The 15,571-nt window shown below is 37.1% G+C and overlaps 1 protein-coding gene across 14 annotated transcripts in view; it reads right to left on the bottom strand.

Moving 5' to 3' along the window:
• Positions 1-15,571, bottom strand: part of caprin2 (caprin family member 2) — a 36,879-nt gene that overhangs the window by 8,179 nt on the left and 13,129 nt on the right. For 8 of the 14 annotated variants that reach the window (XM_062981120.1, XM_008110408.3, XM_062981113.1 and 5 more), the window contains exons 3-17: positions 15,442-15,504; positions 12,870-12,956; positions 12,185-12,423; positions 11,841-11,923; positions 10,712-10,903; positions 10,184-10,227; positions 7,866-8,582; positions 6,687-6,728; positions 6,244-6,360; positions 4,305-4,436; positions 3,949-4,024; positions 2,808-2,860; positions 1,917-2,030; positions 1,266-1,421; positions 578-761 (exon numbers count right to left, since the gene is read on the bottom strand). In XM_062981120.1, the coding sequence (XP_062837190.1) occupies positions 578-761; positions 1,266-1,421; positions 1,917-2,030; positions 2,808-2,860; positions 3,949-4,024; positions 4,305-4,436; positions 6,244-6,360; positions 6,687-6,728; positions 7,866-8,582; positions 10,184-10,227; positions 10,712-10,903; positions 11,841-11,923; positions 12,185-12,423; positions 12,870-12,956; positions 15,442-15,504 (2,299 nt within the window). The remainder of the gene's footprint in view (positions 1-577; positions 762-1,265; positions 1,422-1,916; positions 2,031-2,807; positions 2,861-3,948; positions 4,025-4,304; positions 4,437-6,243; positions 6,361-6,686; positions 6,729-7,865; positions 8,583-10,183; positions 10,228-10,711; positions 10,904-11,840; positions 11,924-12,184; positions 12,424-12,869; positions 12,957-15,441; positions 15,505-15,571) is intronic. The other 6 variants (XM_062981119.1, XM_062981123.1, XM_016993588.2 and 3 more) reach the window with 4 other exon arrangements.

The following is a 15,571-nucleotide window of genomic DNA, read 5'->3' as shown; positions in this document are numbered from 1 at the left end:
TAGTTATTTCAGATGAAGGTAGGACAAGCAGAGCAATTATGAGAAGCAGTAGCAGGCCTCATTGCAAAAAATCATTCAATTGAGAAATAAACCTTCCTTGTTCTATGGAAATCACACAAAAGCAGCCTAACTCTGAAATAAAAATGCTTAAATGAGCATTACAGCTCCCTTTACTTATTTATTTATTATTTTATTTATTTTATTTATATACTGCTCTTCTCCCCCATGGGGGGCCCTTTAAAACAAGCATGGAAAAAGTTTGGCCCTCCAGATGTCTTGGACTTCAACTCCCACAACTCCCAACAGCTGGTAAACTGGCTGGGATATCTGGGAGTTGTCTAAACACCTGGAGAGCCCAAGTTTGCCCATGCCTGCTTTAAAAGGTTCCTAGCTGCATATCTAATGAGCTTCTTCAATGTTCGATTAGGAGGAAATTAACATTAAGCACCTACCCCCAGCCTTACTGATGTTATTGCTCACTAAATACTGTGAAGCACAATCATTGGTATATCCACTAAGTAGTACCCTAATTTCCTGATCTCTGCAATCACAATTCTTGCACTAGCGCTTTCCTTACCGTTTGGTAGAGACTCTTGAGGAAAAGCAGTTTGTTCAGCATTTTGAGAAAGCTGTAGTTTATTCTGGGGAGGAGTCTGTGTACTTGCTGTGGAAACATTTACATTATATCCTGTAGGATGCAGAGAATTTTCTTTGATATCCTGCTCTCTACGAGGGGGCAAAGGCGCATTCACTTTGAACACCTGCAACAGAATACAAAATGAGGAAAATTGGGCTTACTTGCGTAAGTAAACTATCTGAACCTTTTACTGCCCCATCTCATCAAAGTCCTTAGCCCAGAGCAGAAACTGAAGCATTTCTCATTTGAGCTGTATTGTGAATAATAATAATAATAATAATAATAATAATAATAATAATAATAATAATAATAATAATAAATATCCCGTGTTATCTCTCTAAAACAGAGACTCAAAGTGGCTCACAATAAAACCAATACAATATACGGCAATATAAAACCTAAAATATACATTCAAATAGAATTAAATATTAACAGTATTAAAATAAACAGTTTAAACCTTTAAAACCAAGTGAACAGATCTATTCCATTCTCAGAAATATTACAACCAACCACATTTTATAACCACTCTTCCCTACAACATGCATGGATTGAATTTCAGCTAGGAGAAAACTTTGGATTTGTAACCTTTGCTTTATTTAATCATGTTTGGTTCAACTAATGCACTTACAGTCTGCATGGCCTGAAAAGGAGGGGCTTTTAGGTTAATAGTGCTGCTGCTTGATGGAGGAGACTGGAAGGCTTTCCCTTGGGATACTGGTGATATGATAGTCCTTGAAGGTGCCAATGGTATCTCCGATTCACTTGGAACAGCAGCAGTAGTAGCCTTGAGAGGGGAAAAAAGCATCATTATAGTCATTTCAGTGGGAAGTAGTTTAAATTTTTAAACCCTGTGCCATCAAAAAGCAGCGGTTTCTGCAAGCCAATAGTTGGGCTTGCCAAAGAGCAGAATAGTTTCTGTTCACAATTTGGATCTTGCGATGCATTCCATTTCCCATCAGTCACCAGTGACTATAGGAAACATATTTGAACTAGACACATTGCCTCTTTAAATGTTTGTATTTGTAGAACTTAATATAGATACAGCTCTTTATGCAAATGGACTTTGTCATATTAAGCATTTATTGTTTATCTACTTAATATGTTAATAACTATACTGCAGCAATTCTACTGCTATTCAAGTTATCACATACCTATAGCTTTTGTGAATATTCAGGGCTGTTTCTAGATAATCTGTGTAACACAGCCCTAACAGCACAGAAATAGCTATTCATCAAAGTTCAAAATTTCAGTTTAAACATATTTAATGTATTGAACTTACCTGACCAATTTCACTCTTTGGAGACACTAATGACTCAGAAATCCCCTGGCTTGCCTGATATAAAGATGAGGATGAATTAAACATCTCAGGTTCTTGAGAGTTTGAAACAGCTGTCTAGAAATACAAGCAAGTTCAACATACAGTTGAAATGCAGCATGAGAACAGAACATTTCACAATAGAGAAATGTGATCTATATGTGATCTATCTAAGAATGGAACCTTATTGACTGGGGGGAGCTGTTGGTCTTAAGTAGAAAACTGCAAAGCTTCCCAGGGGTGCCTCTTGCACTCCAGCCAGGTTGGCGGAGGCGAACAGAGACTAAACACTAATGACTACTTCACAGATCAGTAATATGACTTTTAAAGATGTGGCTACAATTCACATACCTAACATAGAATTAAGCTTTTGTATTGATGATTTTTGAATGAAAGCAAGCCGTTGACCCTATAAGAGGGATTTACAGTGTCTCTGAAGCTGTTATAAAACAGAGTGTTCCAAACTTCGGCTGGGATCTCCATAATGCTGTGTACAGTTAATACCTGGTGCTTGGGAAGCTAGAATCAATTTGTGTGGACAATGTGAAACTGTACCGTATAAGAAATAGGTTATTCAATATTCAACAAATAGTTCAAGCAAGTTATACATCTGTGCTTTCACCAAGATGTTTTATTTTTAAAAAATATACAGCTCAAGCATCAAAAATGCTTTGAGATTCCTCTTAAGCAAAAGTTGTATCTTAAACGACCTGTTTTTTTAAATCTTTATTATGACAAATCTTAGAACTGTTTTACCTGAATTGGTAAATTATATACCTTACCTAATTTCAAGATGATGTAAAGCAATTTCATTATTTGACACATATCTTGAAAAGTGTTAAATTTCACTCTTACCTGTACTGGCTTTTCAGGAAAATTATTTTGGCTTGAAAGTTGCTCATTAGAAACTAAAATTTTAAAAAAAAGGGGGGGGGAGAGAAAAAAAAGTTTGGTCATAGCCACAATACATTTTACATTTCTGAACAGCAATTCTGCAGGCAATCTACTTCTATACAGTACAGGCAGTCCCCAAGTTACGAACAACATAGGTTCTGTAGGTTTGTTCTTAAATTGGTTTGTAAGCTGGAACAGGTACATTTTGTAAGTGTAATACTCCCCCCCCCCCCATATAAATAAACAAAAGCTTTAGAACAGTTAACACTTCTATGGTGTTTGTTTTGCTGTCCGTGCCCCTGTTCAGAAGATTTCACATCACTTTCTGTCTGGATTTTGAGAAATTTGGCTTATTGTAGGAATAAGGATTGGTGATAAAGCTTCAGTAGAGACACATTTTCTCCATGATAACTCTTCCAGGAGTGAATTTCTCTCCCAAGAGGTAGATTTCTATCACTTCCTGTTGTCTCATCCCCCGTTCTTAACTATGAATCATTTGTAAGTTGGAAGTTTGTAACTCAGGGACTGCCTGTATATGTATTTTCTGGTAATCCACTGTTCAAGGCAACACAAACAGGTATGCATCTATTACTTAGGTGAATTAATCTGTCTTTCAGTACTTCACTTTGATTTGTTTTAATCCTCATAGCATATTTATACAGTATATCATGAAGAACTAAAAGCCTTCTCACACCTAATTTTTTTTTAAAGAAATTAGCTGGCTATAATCAAAAATTTGTTTCCATATAATAATTTTCCTCACAAAAATAATCAAAAGATTAACAAAACTTCAAAACACATTATTCGCCTTCTTTGTTCAATATTAAATGCTGTAAAAAGAAAACAATCCTCGTGTTGGTGGTGGGAATTGTAAATGTTTTGTATATCTACGGCATGTATTTTTTGTGTTTTAAAAAATAAATTTAACAAAATATACATTAAATGCTGTTCGAATTTGTCTCCCTCCCATTTCTCTGTCATTATTGTTTAAGATTTATGCTGCTGTCTGTGATCTGCTTTTTATGGCTTTGTAACTTATCTTGTACTCAAGAAGGCTTTAATGCAAAATACAATATAAAACATTTTAGATAAATTTAATTACCTGTAGAATCAACTGGAGGTGCTTGGGATGAATAAATGGCACTTTGTGAAGGTTTATCAAAATCTAGAAGCGAATCCTTGAAGACAAAGCAAATTAAGAGAGAAATCTATTCAGAAATGTACAGCAGGAGTCATGTGTCTTTCATAATGCAGGGAAAGTTTCAAAATAGAAATCTGTATTACATGGACTGTGACACAGAAGAGATGTATAATATTTTTATAATATATATTTATTTTACAATATTTATTTATGTATAGCCTGCTCTCCCATCTTAAAGGAGACTAGAGATTACATCCTGACTCTCCTACATTACAGATTAACTTTCTAGTGGTACCATGTTAACATAAGAAACATACTTGCATGAAATTGTAGGTCCCCTGTATCTGAGTCATTAAATCCTGCAGTTTTTCCCTTCTTAACACTGGATCCTTTGGAAGACTAGAAACAGAGCAAAATTCTGCCGCTGTCTGATGTACAGGTTTAGTAACCTAGTGAAAAGGAGATAAAAGGGCATTAGGAAAACTGGAAAATCAGTGTTACCAAGCCAACCAAAAATGTTTGCTCCAGGAGCATGTTCTATAGTTTAAAGCAAGAGTGGGCCCTGCAGGAGACTTTAAAGGCTTCACCTGGCTCCTGCAAACAGAAATAATCCCTTTTGGTCTCCAACCATCCTTCATGGGACATTCTGGAGTCTTCCTAACCCCCTAGACAACATTTTAAGAGGGAAAAAAATCTTATTTGAAAACTCACAACATTTTGATTCCAAGCATGAGGAAATGTTCTCAATACTCCTTAAGAGATTGTTTTGGGCATTTTGGAGAGGAAAAAAAATTAGGGACACCTGCACGTTGCCCACTACTTGGTTAAAGAGATAAGTGATTTTTTTCTAAATGGAAATGTGCATTTTACATTCCTCAACTCTAACTTTAAACACAATTACCATAAACTGAAAAGGCCAATGAATAAAGCAGAACTTATTTCAAAGTAAATATTCATAGTCTGTGCTTCATATGTACAGTCATCAACATATTTCAAATGTTTTTTTTCAGAATTCTTCCGCCTAGATATGTTCCTTTCAAGCAGATGTGCTCCAATACATTACTTAAGAGAAAATTTGGTACCAGAGGCATAAAGAACAAGAAAAGAAAAAATAGGTTCCTGCACCACATGAAAAAAAATAATTCAAAGATTTCAAAAAACTTTTTATTCAAAATTACACACGTGAAATTAAACAAACAGAAGAAATAAGCCTCTTATAAGTAAACAAAATCATGTTCTAGAGATCACTTAAAGACTTTTTCTAAAATGCTTTCAGAATTTTCTTTCACTAGTTTCCACTTTTCTAATGATTTCCACTTGGTGACTGAACTGATATATCTGTCTTTTGTAAAATGCTGCAGATAGTTGATGAAGTAGGCTTATCTGCTTTCCCCTCTTCTCTGTTTTGTTGTTCATTCATGCTTGGTAAAGAGTTCTGAAGGTAGTTGCAGTTTAACTTGCCTGCTGTAGACAGGAACACGTGGCTACAGGAAGATCAGTGCAGCAGAAACTCATTCTTTCTCCATTCAAGCTTTATTGGTAAAAAATAACCAGATTGTTGTATGTCTTTCGGGCTGTGTGGCCATGTTCCAGAAGTATTCTCTCCTGACGTTTTGCCCATATCTATGGCATAGATGTGGGCGAAACGTCAGGAGAGAATACTTCTGGAACATGGCCACACAGCCCGAAAGACAGACAACAACCCTGTGATCCCGGCCATGAAAGCCTTCGACAACACAATAACCAGATTGGTGTAGTGGTTTGAGTGTTGTTCTACAACTTTGGAAACCAAGATTTGAATCTCCACTTGGGTATGGAAAACCTCTGGGTGAATATGGACAAATCACATTCCCAAACTAATCATGCCAAGAAGAGCCTGTTATAGGCCCACCTAAGGGTAGTCAGAAATGACTAGAACGCACACAACCGCAGAGAAACTGCTGTAGCCTGACCTCCTTTGCCATATACCCAATGCTGATGCTGCTAAAAACTTTGCAGCTAAATAGGAGCCAAACAGTGGTGCTTGACAAGCACAAAACAGCTATGTAGCTTCTTTTTCAGAGGGTCTATTAATTGAGACACGTTTGTAATGAAGATCCAAGCCATTCATTTTTATGCAACCCCACACTTTTCCTGTGAAGACTAGAATTGTATATTTCAAACAAGGTATTTCAGCTGTTCACATGAAGAGTCAAAGTGCTGCAAAATGCTTCAGGTATCATCAGTGTCTATTTCTATATGATCTGCCTAGCCTACCTGCATAATATTCTGAAAATTCCTAGACAGTTTACAGGATTCTCCAACTGATGAAAGGCTCTCTTTCCTCCTGACAGTATCAGTGCGGTGTCCACTTACTCCATCTGTTTTTCCATCCTATGTAAAGTAGAAGTCCCATTTATTAAAACACAATTCCATGTCCTATCTTGGAAGCAAGACTGTTACCACAGTAATGCAGTGCTAAAAACAAAAGTTTAGCAAGTGTTTGGATTCTTGTTAGTAATTACGCAATATTCACAAAGCCACAAGTCTTACTTTAGAGATCTATTCTAAAGCTAATATTAGTAGAAATAACAGCTTTCATGCAAATACATCAGAGGAGAGTGTGTGTATGGACACAGTATCAAGTTAACTTCTTTCTTTCTTTCTTTTTTTTGAAACCTCAACACCATGATCACCCAGTGGAATTTAGCTTTACCCACATATTTCATATCAGATTCAAGCTTCAGTCTGCGCTCTCGTCTCTAAATAAAAAAAACAATTATGACGTTGTTAGCCCAAATTAGTTACACGGTAAAGATGGAATCTAATTTCAGTTATTGTATTTCATCAGCCTTGTCCAACCCCAAAGGCTTGCAGTAGATCAGTGTGGTCCAACCTGCGGCCCACCAATTAATTTTTGTTGGCCCTTGCCCTTTTTACTAGAAAAATATTTTAATTATGTTATTCAATATTAATTATGTAATTCATTTTCCTTCTGGAATGTCTCTGGCCCTCACATTCCTATACTAAAGTTTGATTGGCCCTCGGATAACTAAAGGTTGTACCACACTGCAGTAGATAATGGAACTTCAAAAATTGTTCTCGCCTCTCAGGAGTGGTATTCAGCTTCTGTGAAAGTTTTCCTGCTGATTCATATTACTACTCCTATCAATAAGGATTTTGTAAGCTATTACAAAATTACCCTAGATAATCCTGACTTTTTATTTTGGACACATCTAAAATGCAGTGCATTTTGAAGAGATAACAACTAAGCAAGATGTTACCAATGTCTTCAAACTAGCTATTTCTACCTTATCAGTATTTCACTCATCCAGAACAGCCAAAACATGGTCTTCCTAGCTTGATTATAATACACTCATTGTGTGATATCTGTGCACACTGTGCATACATAGTCATTTAAAAAAAAAAAAAACAAGATGCAACATTCAATTTCACCCAAGGAAATTGCATCTTTCTTTAGCTACACAGCAGCTAATTTAACTTTTGAGTTTAAGTGCCCTGGGTCAGACACATTTAATAATTTTTATGCCAAGACTTAAAACCAGAGGTGCAAGCGCCTTCCAACATTCCCCTTCTCGAATACATAATTGCATTTCTATAAAATAAGGCAAGCCATAACACAAATATACATAATCCAAAGACACGATCATGATCCTTACTTCAGAACCATTTACTCTTTTATAAATGCAATCTATTCATACTCAAAGAGTTAAGACTGCTTTATATAAACAGAGTCCTAAGCAGACCAACAAGTTGTGACAATAAAAGCCATGCTCCAACAAAAGTCCAAATTTTTACCAAGTAATTACACTTATTACCATAGCCTGGAGCTTTACTACCACAGACCTTTACAGTATTATTGCTTGTACCAAACTCACTTCTTTGGGTTCCAAGTCAAGTTTCTTTGGTCCAATCTGCTCATTTGGCACAAGATTTTCTGCTCCCCAGATCTTTGGAGGATTTTGCAATGGCTGTTGAGGTGTTTGCCGTGGTCCTTCAGAGCTTTCCCAAGGCCTGGGCGTTTGGGGTTTTGGCTCTGCTTCTTCCCCTACATGTGCCATCCATGGTTGTGCAGGTTCCTGTTTCTTTTGCTCTGCCTCCTCTCTGACACATGCAACCCATGGCTTTGCAGGTTCAGGTTTGTGTACAGTATCCACCCTGGCCTGGGCAATCCATGTTTTTGAAGTTTCCTGCTTTTGTTCCAGCTCTTCCTTAGTTTTGGACATCCAAGCTTTCGTGCTATCTTGCTTTTGTTCCTGGTGTTCTTTAACTGCAGTTATCCAGGGTTTGGAAGAGCTCTGCTGGTCCCCCACCTGTGCAACCCAAGGCTTTGAAATTTCCTCCTTTTGATCGTTATCATCTACTTTCACTGCAGCTTCCCAAGGCCTCAAAAGTTCAGTTTTTCCCCCCTGCTGCCTGGCCGATTCCAAAGGTTTTAACGTGTCTTGCTTCTGCTTCTTCTGTTCCTCCATGTCAACAAGCATCTCCCATGACTTTGGAAGTTCATTCTTTTTACTGTGTTCTATTTCCCAAAATTTGGATTCTTCAGGCTTGATAGTATAATCAACTTCAGGCAAGTATCGCCTGTTAAGAAACTGCACAGAGCAAAAAAACTTAAAATGCACTGAGAGCAATAGAAAAATGACACTGATCTGACTAATTCATTAGCCTCAAACACTTGTAGCAAGCTTTACAAAATGATTTTTTAGGCAAAAAAGGAGGCTTAAACTTGGTCCTCTCCAACTAGCTTGACTCAAGGCAACTGAGGTGGAAATAAAGAAGACTGTTTATGAAATTTATCTGAAAGGATTGTTTATTGGTTTTATTTGTAAATGCCTTTCCCTAGTTATTTCTTCTTCACCTGGGTCTACTACATGGTATTTTCATATTTCAAGACAGCAGTTAAATGTCAGGCATATCTGTGGAAGCAGATTAACTGTGAAAGCACTTCCTGTTTGTACTTGTTTTCTTGGATCTATTTCCAGCCACAGCCCCCAATGACAAAAACACCTACCCAAATCCTCCACCTAAACATCTAAACTGACCTGTTTGCTTTTACAAATGTAATATTTAGAAAAGACTAACATTTAATTGCCAAGCTGCTCATTTCTAGCCAAGCTACCAATACATAGGTAAAGGTAAAGGTTTCCCCTGACGTTAAGTCCAGTCGTGACCGACTCTGGGCGTTGGTGCTCATCTCCATTTCTAAGCCGAAGAGCCGGCTTAGAGCGCCGTTACCTTCCTGCCGGAGCAGTACCTATTGATCTACTCACATTTGCATGTTTTCGAACTGCTAGGTTGGCAGGAGCTGGGGCAAACAGCGGGTGCTCATTCTGCTCCCAAGATTTGAACCTGGGACCTTTTGGTCTGCAAGTTCAGCAGCTCAGCGCTTTAACACACTGTGCCACATACATATTCATTAAACAAAGCCAAGGCTTTTGCAATGTTTCCCTTAAGCAGATTGGGAAATTCACAATATTCCCATAACACTGTGATTAACTGGCTTTCATTTTGTATTTTACATAACCACTTCTGATGATGAAAGGCCATTTTCGATGCCAACCTCTGCTCTTCAAAAAAATACAGTGTCAGAACTGCGAATTATATTTCCCACATTGCTCTAGGTAGCAACACATTTGATTAGCCCAACTGCTTGAACAATGTGTGAACCAGTATTAGGACAAACAAAGTCAGTGATTTAAACTGGAATTTTCACTGGAAGTTTAAGTCAATGATTGAAATCACTCTGATATAAACCAAACCTTTAGATTGGTGGGTTAACTAACTCCTTCCTTCCCAACCACACTGCAGTTCAGAGTTGGCTAAATTTTTACTTACTTATCTTACAGGCATGTTTCTTGCAAATTACATCCAGTTAAGACTAATGTGGCTGACGTCTTGATTAAGCAAATGTAGTAATATCATAGTGAGTCTACATAGCTACAGATATTTTCTTTCCCACATCCAAAAGCTACCATGACCTATTGCGCATTTTACTACCTTGCATCTCTTCTGAAGGACAAAAACCTTTAACACATATTTAGCAATTGCCTTGCTGAAGCCTAATTATAGTTTAAAAATGTGTTCAAAGGCAGTTTTCTGCTGTATTATGAGAACTTTATCACTTCGGCGCTATTGTAATGTTGTAGAAATCTCTTCTGTTTAAGTATTATACCACATCTATTTGAACACATACCTCTTGCGGCTTTATCTCAGACTGAATGTGATCCATCTGAACTTCTAGGAAGGAAGATTAAAAGATCTGAAATTACTTATGAAGCTGAGTGATTCATTTTGGAATAAATTAATAGTACCATTGACAAATTACACTCCTTTTAAGCATTCTTACATCTGGTTTTGCAATAAGCTAGAAGCTTCACATTTAAAATTAACCTAGCAACTACTGCTTTGAAAATTTGCAAGGGTTTACATCTCTCTATGTATTTTGGATGCCATCTGAGGCCAAAAACTATGTTAATAGCTTTTTTGAAACTCTGGATATTCAACAACTTCAAACTGTATTTTAGTATTTTTAATTACTCCAAAGCCAGTAACACTAAATAGAACAGTTAAGCATGGTCAGAGTCCTCCTAATTTGGCTGATCACATTGTGAAGGGATACAACATGATGGCAAAAGCCTAGTTCATATCTTAGCTTACAGAGCCAAATATTTCCATCAGTTGTTAACCTGATATGAACTTAACCTTTTAGTATATATATTACCTGGTTCACTGACAGATTCCAATTTTGAGAGTTGTATTGTTTTTTCAGGTCTTTTCTCTTCTAATTTCATGTCAGATTTTCTAAGTATTTCTTCTTTCAGTTCCTCTTTTTCTGGTACATTGCAAGGTGCAGGAATGTTTTCAAAATAACCAGAATTTAATAATTTAGACAGTAACTCCTTCAAGTGCTTATCTGCAGGACAAATACAATGAACATTAGGTAAGTTCAGTGATTATACCTTTGTCTATATGGAACAAACCACCTCACCGCAACATACATATGGCAAATATTTAGGGATAGTACAATGCTTTGAGGAAAGATTATCTAAACCAAGAACAAAGAATTTGTAAGAAAACACACAAGATTGATGTGATCCACAGAAATTTTAGTTAAGCAAAGGACAGGAAAAACCTTCAAATACAAATTACTAGCAACACATCTAAGCCTGGAATATCTGGGCAACATATAGTCGCAGTCCAAGTAACATTCACAAGTATCTATGACTTAACAATATATGGCCTAACTGGCAGGAACTTAGCATGACAACAAGAAAACCCCAGTCTAGAGAAACTGCCTGGAGATAATTTCAAGAAAACATACTCCAAAGCCAAGATATCAAGGTCAAATTGTTTAGAAGGCTAAATTTCTGTCCAACAGATGTTCCTCCCACTACAAAGACAATAGCATGAAAAGCAACTGGCTCCTATTAAGGAGACTGGCTTCCTAGCCATAATCATTACTTGTACACTCCGACATACTATAGGCTCCAAAGGGGATTTTTTCAAATGCAATGTTTGATACTTTTCTCCAAAGTAGTTAAGATACATTTTTAAAGCAGGAAAGCAAGGACAACAAGAAGTAAAGAGTAATGTAGAAGAGGGCATCATTCAGCCTTTGAAATACTACCCTTAAAAGCAAGTATAACTAATGGTGAGGATAGAGGGAAGATGTTGCTAAACCTTATCATGAGAGATATAAAAGTCCTACCAAAGGTATGTAAAGGTAAAGTCTGAACTGTAACAAAAGCTCTTACACCTGTCTTGTGATGTAGTATTTGACATTACAGGCAGGATATGTTAGATATGAGCCTGACCACTTCAAGAAGCTCTTTAAAGTAAAGGCTACTTACAAGTTGTCCCAGCCACTGCTTTTTCACTGCCTTCTAGCAGATCCCAAAAGTAGAGTGATGATTGTGCCATTTGGTCTTCAATACTTCAAAAAAAAATATTATTTGAAAATACATACAATAAAATTTAAAGAGGAATTAACATTCACCCAAAATGGCAGAAGGGGAAAAACTAGTTATTAATGCTCCTCCATGCTTCAAATGCAAGGAACACTGCCTTCACCCTCCTCTTAGATAACCAAGAAATAACCTTTTACAAAAGGTAGTAATCAACAAGGGATAGGGAACATGGATGAAGGACCTGGTGTCAGCATCTTAAAATTATTTGAAGAGAGAGACTTACTGACCTAACCATTTCATTCCTTCCTGAACATGTCAATTTCGCAAACTTGATGAGGTAGTCTAGGTCTTTAGAAGGTAGGAACATTGCTCCATTCTGGCCACTTCTGAAGTCTTTCTGCACATGCTCCTGAGTGAAATTCTGCAGCACATACTGGACCTGCAGTATGGTGCGGAGCTTCTTTTTTTCTGCCTCAAGCTTCAATAAAGTCTCCCTTCTCTGTGCTTTCCTCTGCATCTTCAGCAGCTGCATTGAAACAAGAAAAAAGATGCACACTATCAAAGTTTGCAACAGATTTTGCCAGTAAGTGTACTCTAGCTTGGGAAACGCTATTCATGTTACCTATATCATCTCATCCAAAAGGTAGAATGTGCAATTGTTAAAATTTTAACAACTTTAACATTTTATAATCACCATCAATGAACTATACACATTCTCAGAGTTTAATTAGTTGCACATGTCAAGGCAGAAAAGGCATAAGCATTTAGGTGGAACAATGTCAGCCTTCATACAAAAGGGATGCCTGTCTATCAGAGCTAAGGGACTCCAAAAGAGCATTTTAAGTCATAATAGGGGAACAGATAGAAGTCCTCCAGGAACAGCAGAGAACCTAGCAATACAATGCCACTCCCCACCAGTTGTATATAAAGTCAGCATAACACTGTCCCATTTCTTGACAACAATGTACTTACATCTTGACTAAGCCCTGAAAATGTCTTCTGAAGTTCTTTAGCAAACTCCAAGTTATGTATCACTTCATCATATTTTTCAACCGCCTCCTGTAATTAGCCACATATTATTAGTCTTCACTTAATGTGCCCACAATTTACTAAGCACTGTACATAGGCTAAGAAGCAACACCATCCCTCCCCAAATGTTTGTAATCTAAAAGGCAAAGAGGATGGACTCCGCAAATTCAGGGCCCTTTCAGACAGGCCCTATATCCCAGGATCAGATCCCAAGGTTTTTTTTTGTTTGTTTGTTTTTTTTGCTTTAAACTGGATTATATAACTCCACACTGCCAGATAATCTGGGATAAACAGAAAAACTGGGATTAGATCCTGGGATATAGGGCCTGTCTGGAAGGGCCCTCAGGCACCACTTCTTGCAATGATCAGCTTGAAAAGGAGAAAAAAACCAAAATGGGAGCCAGATATTATGAAGTATCTGGTCAGAATTTTTCCATCCAGCAACTCATCAGCCTGAAGAAATGTACTTCACTGCTAACTGTATTGCTTTATTCATATAAATAAACATTTGGATTTCAACACTGGTCTAGGTCAAGAACTAGCTCTTCTAGCACACTTTTAAAGAAAAATTACATTATCATGTTTACAAGTAATTGTGAAATAAGACTTGCTTGACTTCAAATTTTTTATTATCAAGAGGTGGTAAGCAGTACTACAAGTAATGTCTGAATTACTAAACAAAACAGGCCCAGAGAAAATTATAATAATTTCTGCCATACATAGTTAAATAGCCCTTTTGAAAAAGGTATGTGAACCCATATACAGTTTTCTATAAGCACAGTTGTAAGGTAGTGGTTGATGATAATCTGTAATAATGTTTATAGAGTAATATTCTGACATGATCAGAAAGCTGTAAAACATTATAATAGTAGTGCTTAGTCATTTTAGATGGTAATGCACTTTGAAATACATGTGCTTTCTCCAAATATAGTTAATGACTGGGCATCTTGTGGATTTCCTTCATAAAATCATCCTGAGTCAAAGTCAACCTAGCAGCAACTAGCAAAGATTATGTTGTGTTATTGAATGCAAACGAGTTACACATCCATTACTTTTGGCTATAAATCCATTACTTTGGGTTACAGAATGCCAGTATTTGTTTTTATGTATGGTATGATATACTTGGTGATGCTTTCACCAATTTGCTAAAAAAACAGTGGATAGCTCTCCTATTGTCTTAATCTAGTGTCTAAATGCAATCATTTTTGCACAAAAATGAGCCAATCAAGATTCAGAACATCAAATATTACTGGAATTGAAATACATCTAGCCTAATACTGTAAAAAGTGCCAAGAAGCTGAGTTAGGATGAAGAAAGCAGATTTACTATTCTGTGAAATACTAAAAAGCAGCCTATAGAATATTGGTCAGAGCACACAGGCCATGCTACATCAAACCATATGATGAAGCACTACATCACTGCAAAGGCATCTCCAGTAATTCCTGGACACAGTAAGAATACATCACTGGAGGCACTGTTGTCTATGTTTAAAGGCTGTGTCTGAATCACACACCAGAAGTTGTTAGGGGTTTTTTTGTGTCAGGAGCAACTTGAGAAACTCTAAATAGCTTCTGGTGTGAGAGAACTGGCCATCTGCAAGGACATTGCCCAGGGGACACCCAGATGTTTCTGATGTTTTACCATCTTTGTGGGAGGCTTCTCTTATGTCCCCACATGGGGAGCTAACAGAGGGAGCTCACCCACTCCCCCCGGTCAAGCAGTTCTGCCGGAACAAGCATTTAACCCACTGCACCACCGGGGGCTCCTCAGAACAGAAGTGAAAAGCATGTATTATGATCCACAAGCCAAAGAAGACACAGGTCTTCAAGTGCTTATTGATGGTAGTACTTTACCGATTTAATGTTTATCTTGCTTTGTAAGAAGCTTTTTATAAAACAAGGTAACCATAAAACCTGCCTGAAGAATAAAACACAGCCATGAAGATCAGTTTTTAAATTTTGCTTATAAAGTCTACACAGTGGACTCTTGGTATTTGGTGCAGATTGGCTTCAGGACCTCACCTGGCTGTCAAAACCTGTGAATGTTCAAGTCCCATTATTTATAGTGGCACAGTAAAATTGTGTCCTTTATATAAAATGACAGCAAAGCAAGAAATTCCAGAAAATCCTGACAGAATAGATCAAGACAGGCATGAAAAGCTATACTGAAATAGTGCCATGTAAGGCACCTGAAGTCCACAAATGAACCTCAGTGGTATAGAACATTTTTCCAACTCAGTTTATCTTCTCGGGTATTTCCAGGCATTTTAAATGCTTTATTCTTTTTTACAATTTTGCCCATTCTTGAATTTCAGTCACCAAGAGAAGATGGCTGTCAATGTATATTTATGCATGCCCTTTCCAAGTCAGTTTTGGCCCTTATAATTGTTTGAAGATAGGTGATGTGAGTCAATTTTTTGCTTCACTCATGACCCTTACCATGTTATCTGAGTTCATCAAATAAATGGTTTTAAATGTTTTCAATTGAGGATAAACAACAAGAACAGAGAGCTTACCAACTGGTCCTGGTTGAGGGACTCCCCTCTTTTCAGACGATCTTTATAGTCTTCTAATTTGAGCTGTGAATACACATCAAACAAGCACAGAATTAAAGCAGAGATGACCAGTTTTTACCTATTCACTGTT

The sequence above is a fragment of the Anolis carolinensis genome, chromosome 5 (assembly GCF_035594765.1).
Source record: "Anolis carolinensis isolate JA03-04 chromosome 5, rAnoCar3.1.pri, whole genome shotgun sequence".
In the NCBI taxonomy this organism is placed as follows: Eukaryota; Metazoa; Chordata; class Lepidosauria; order Squamata; family Dactyloidae; genus Anolis; species Anolis carolinensis.
The sequence above is the reverse complement of the archived record's forward strand: the minus strand, read 5'-3'. Positions and strand labels throughout refer to the sequence as shown.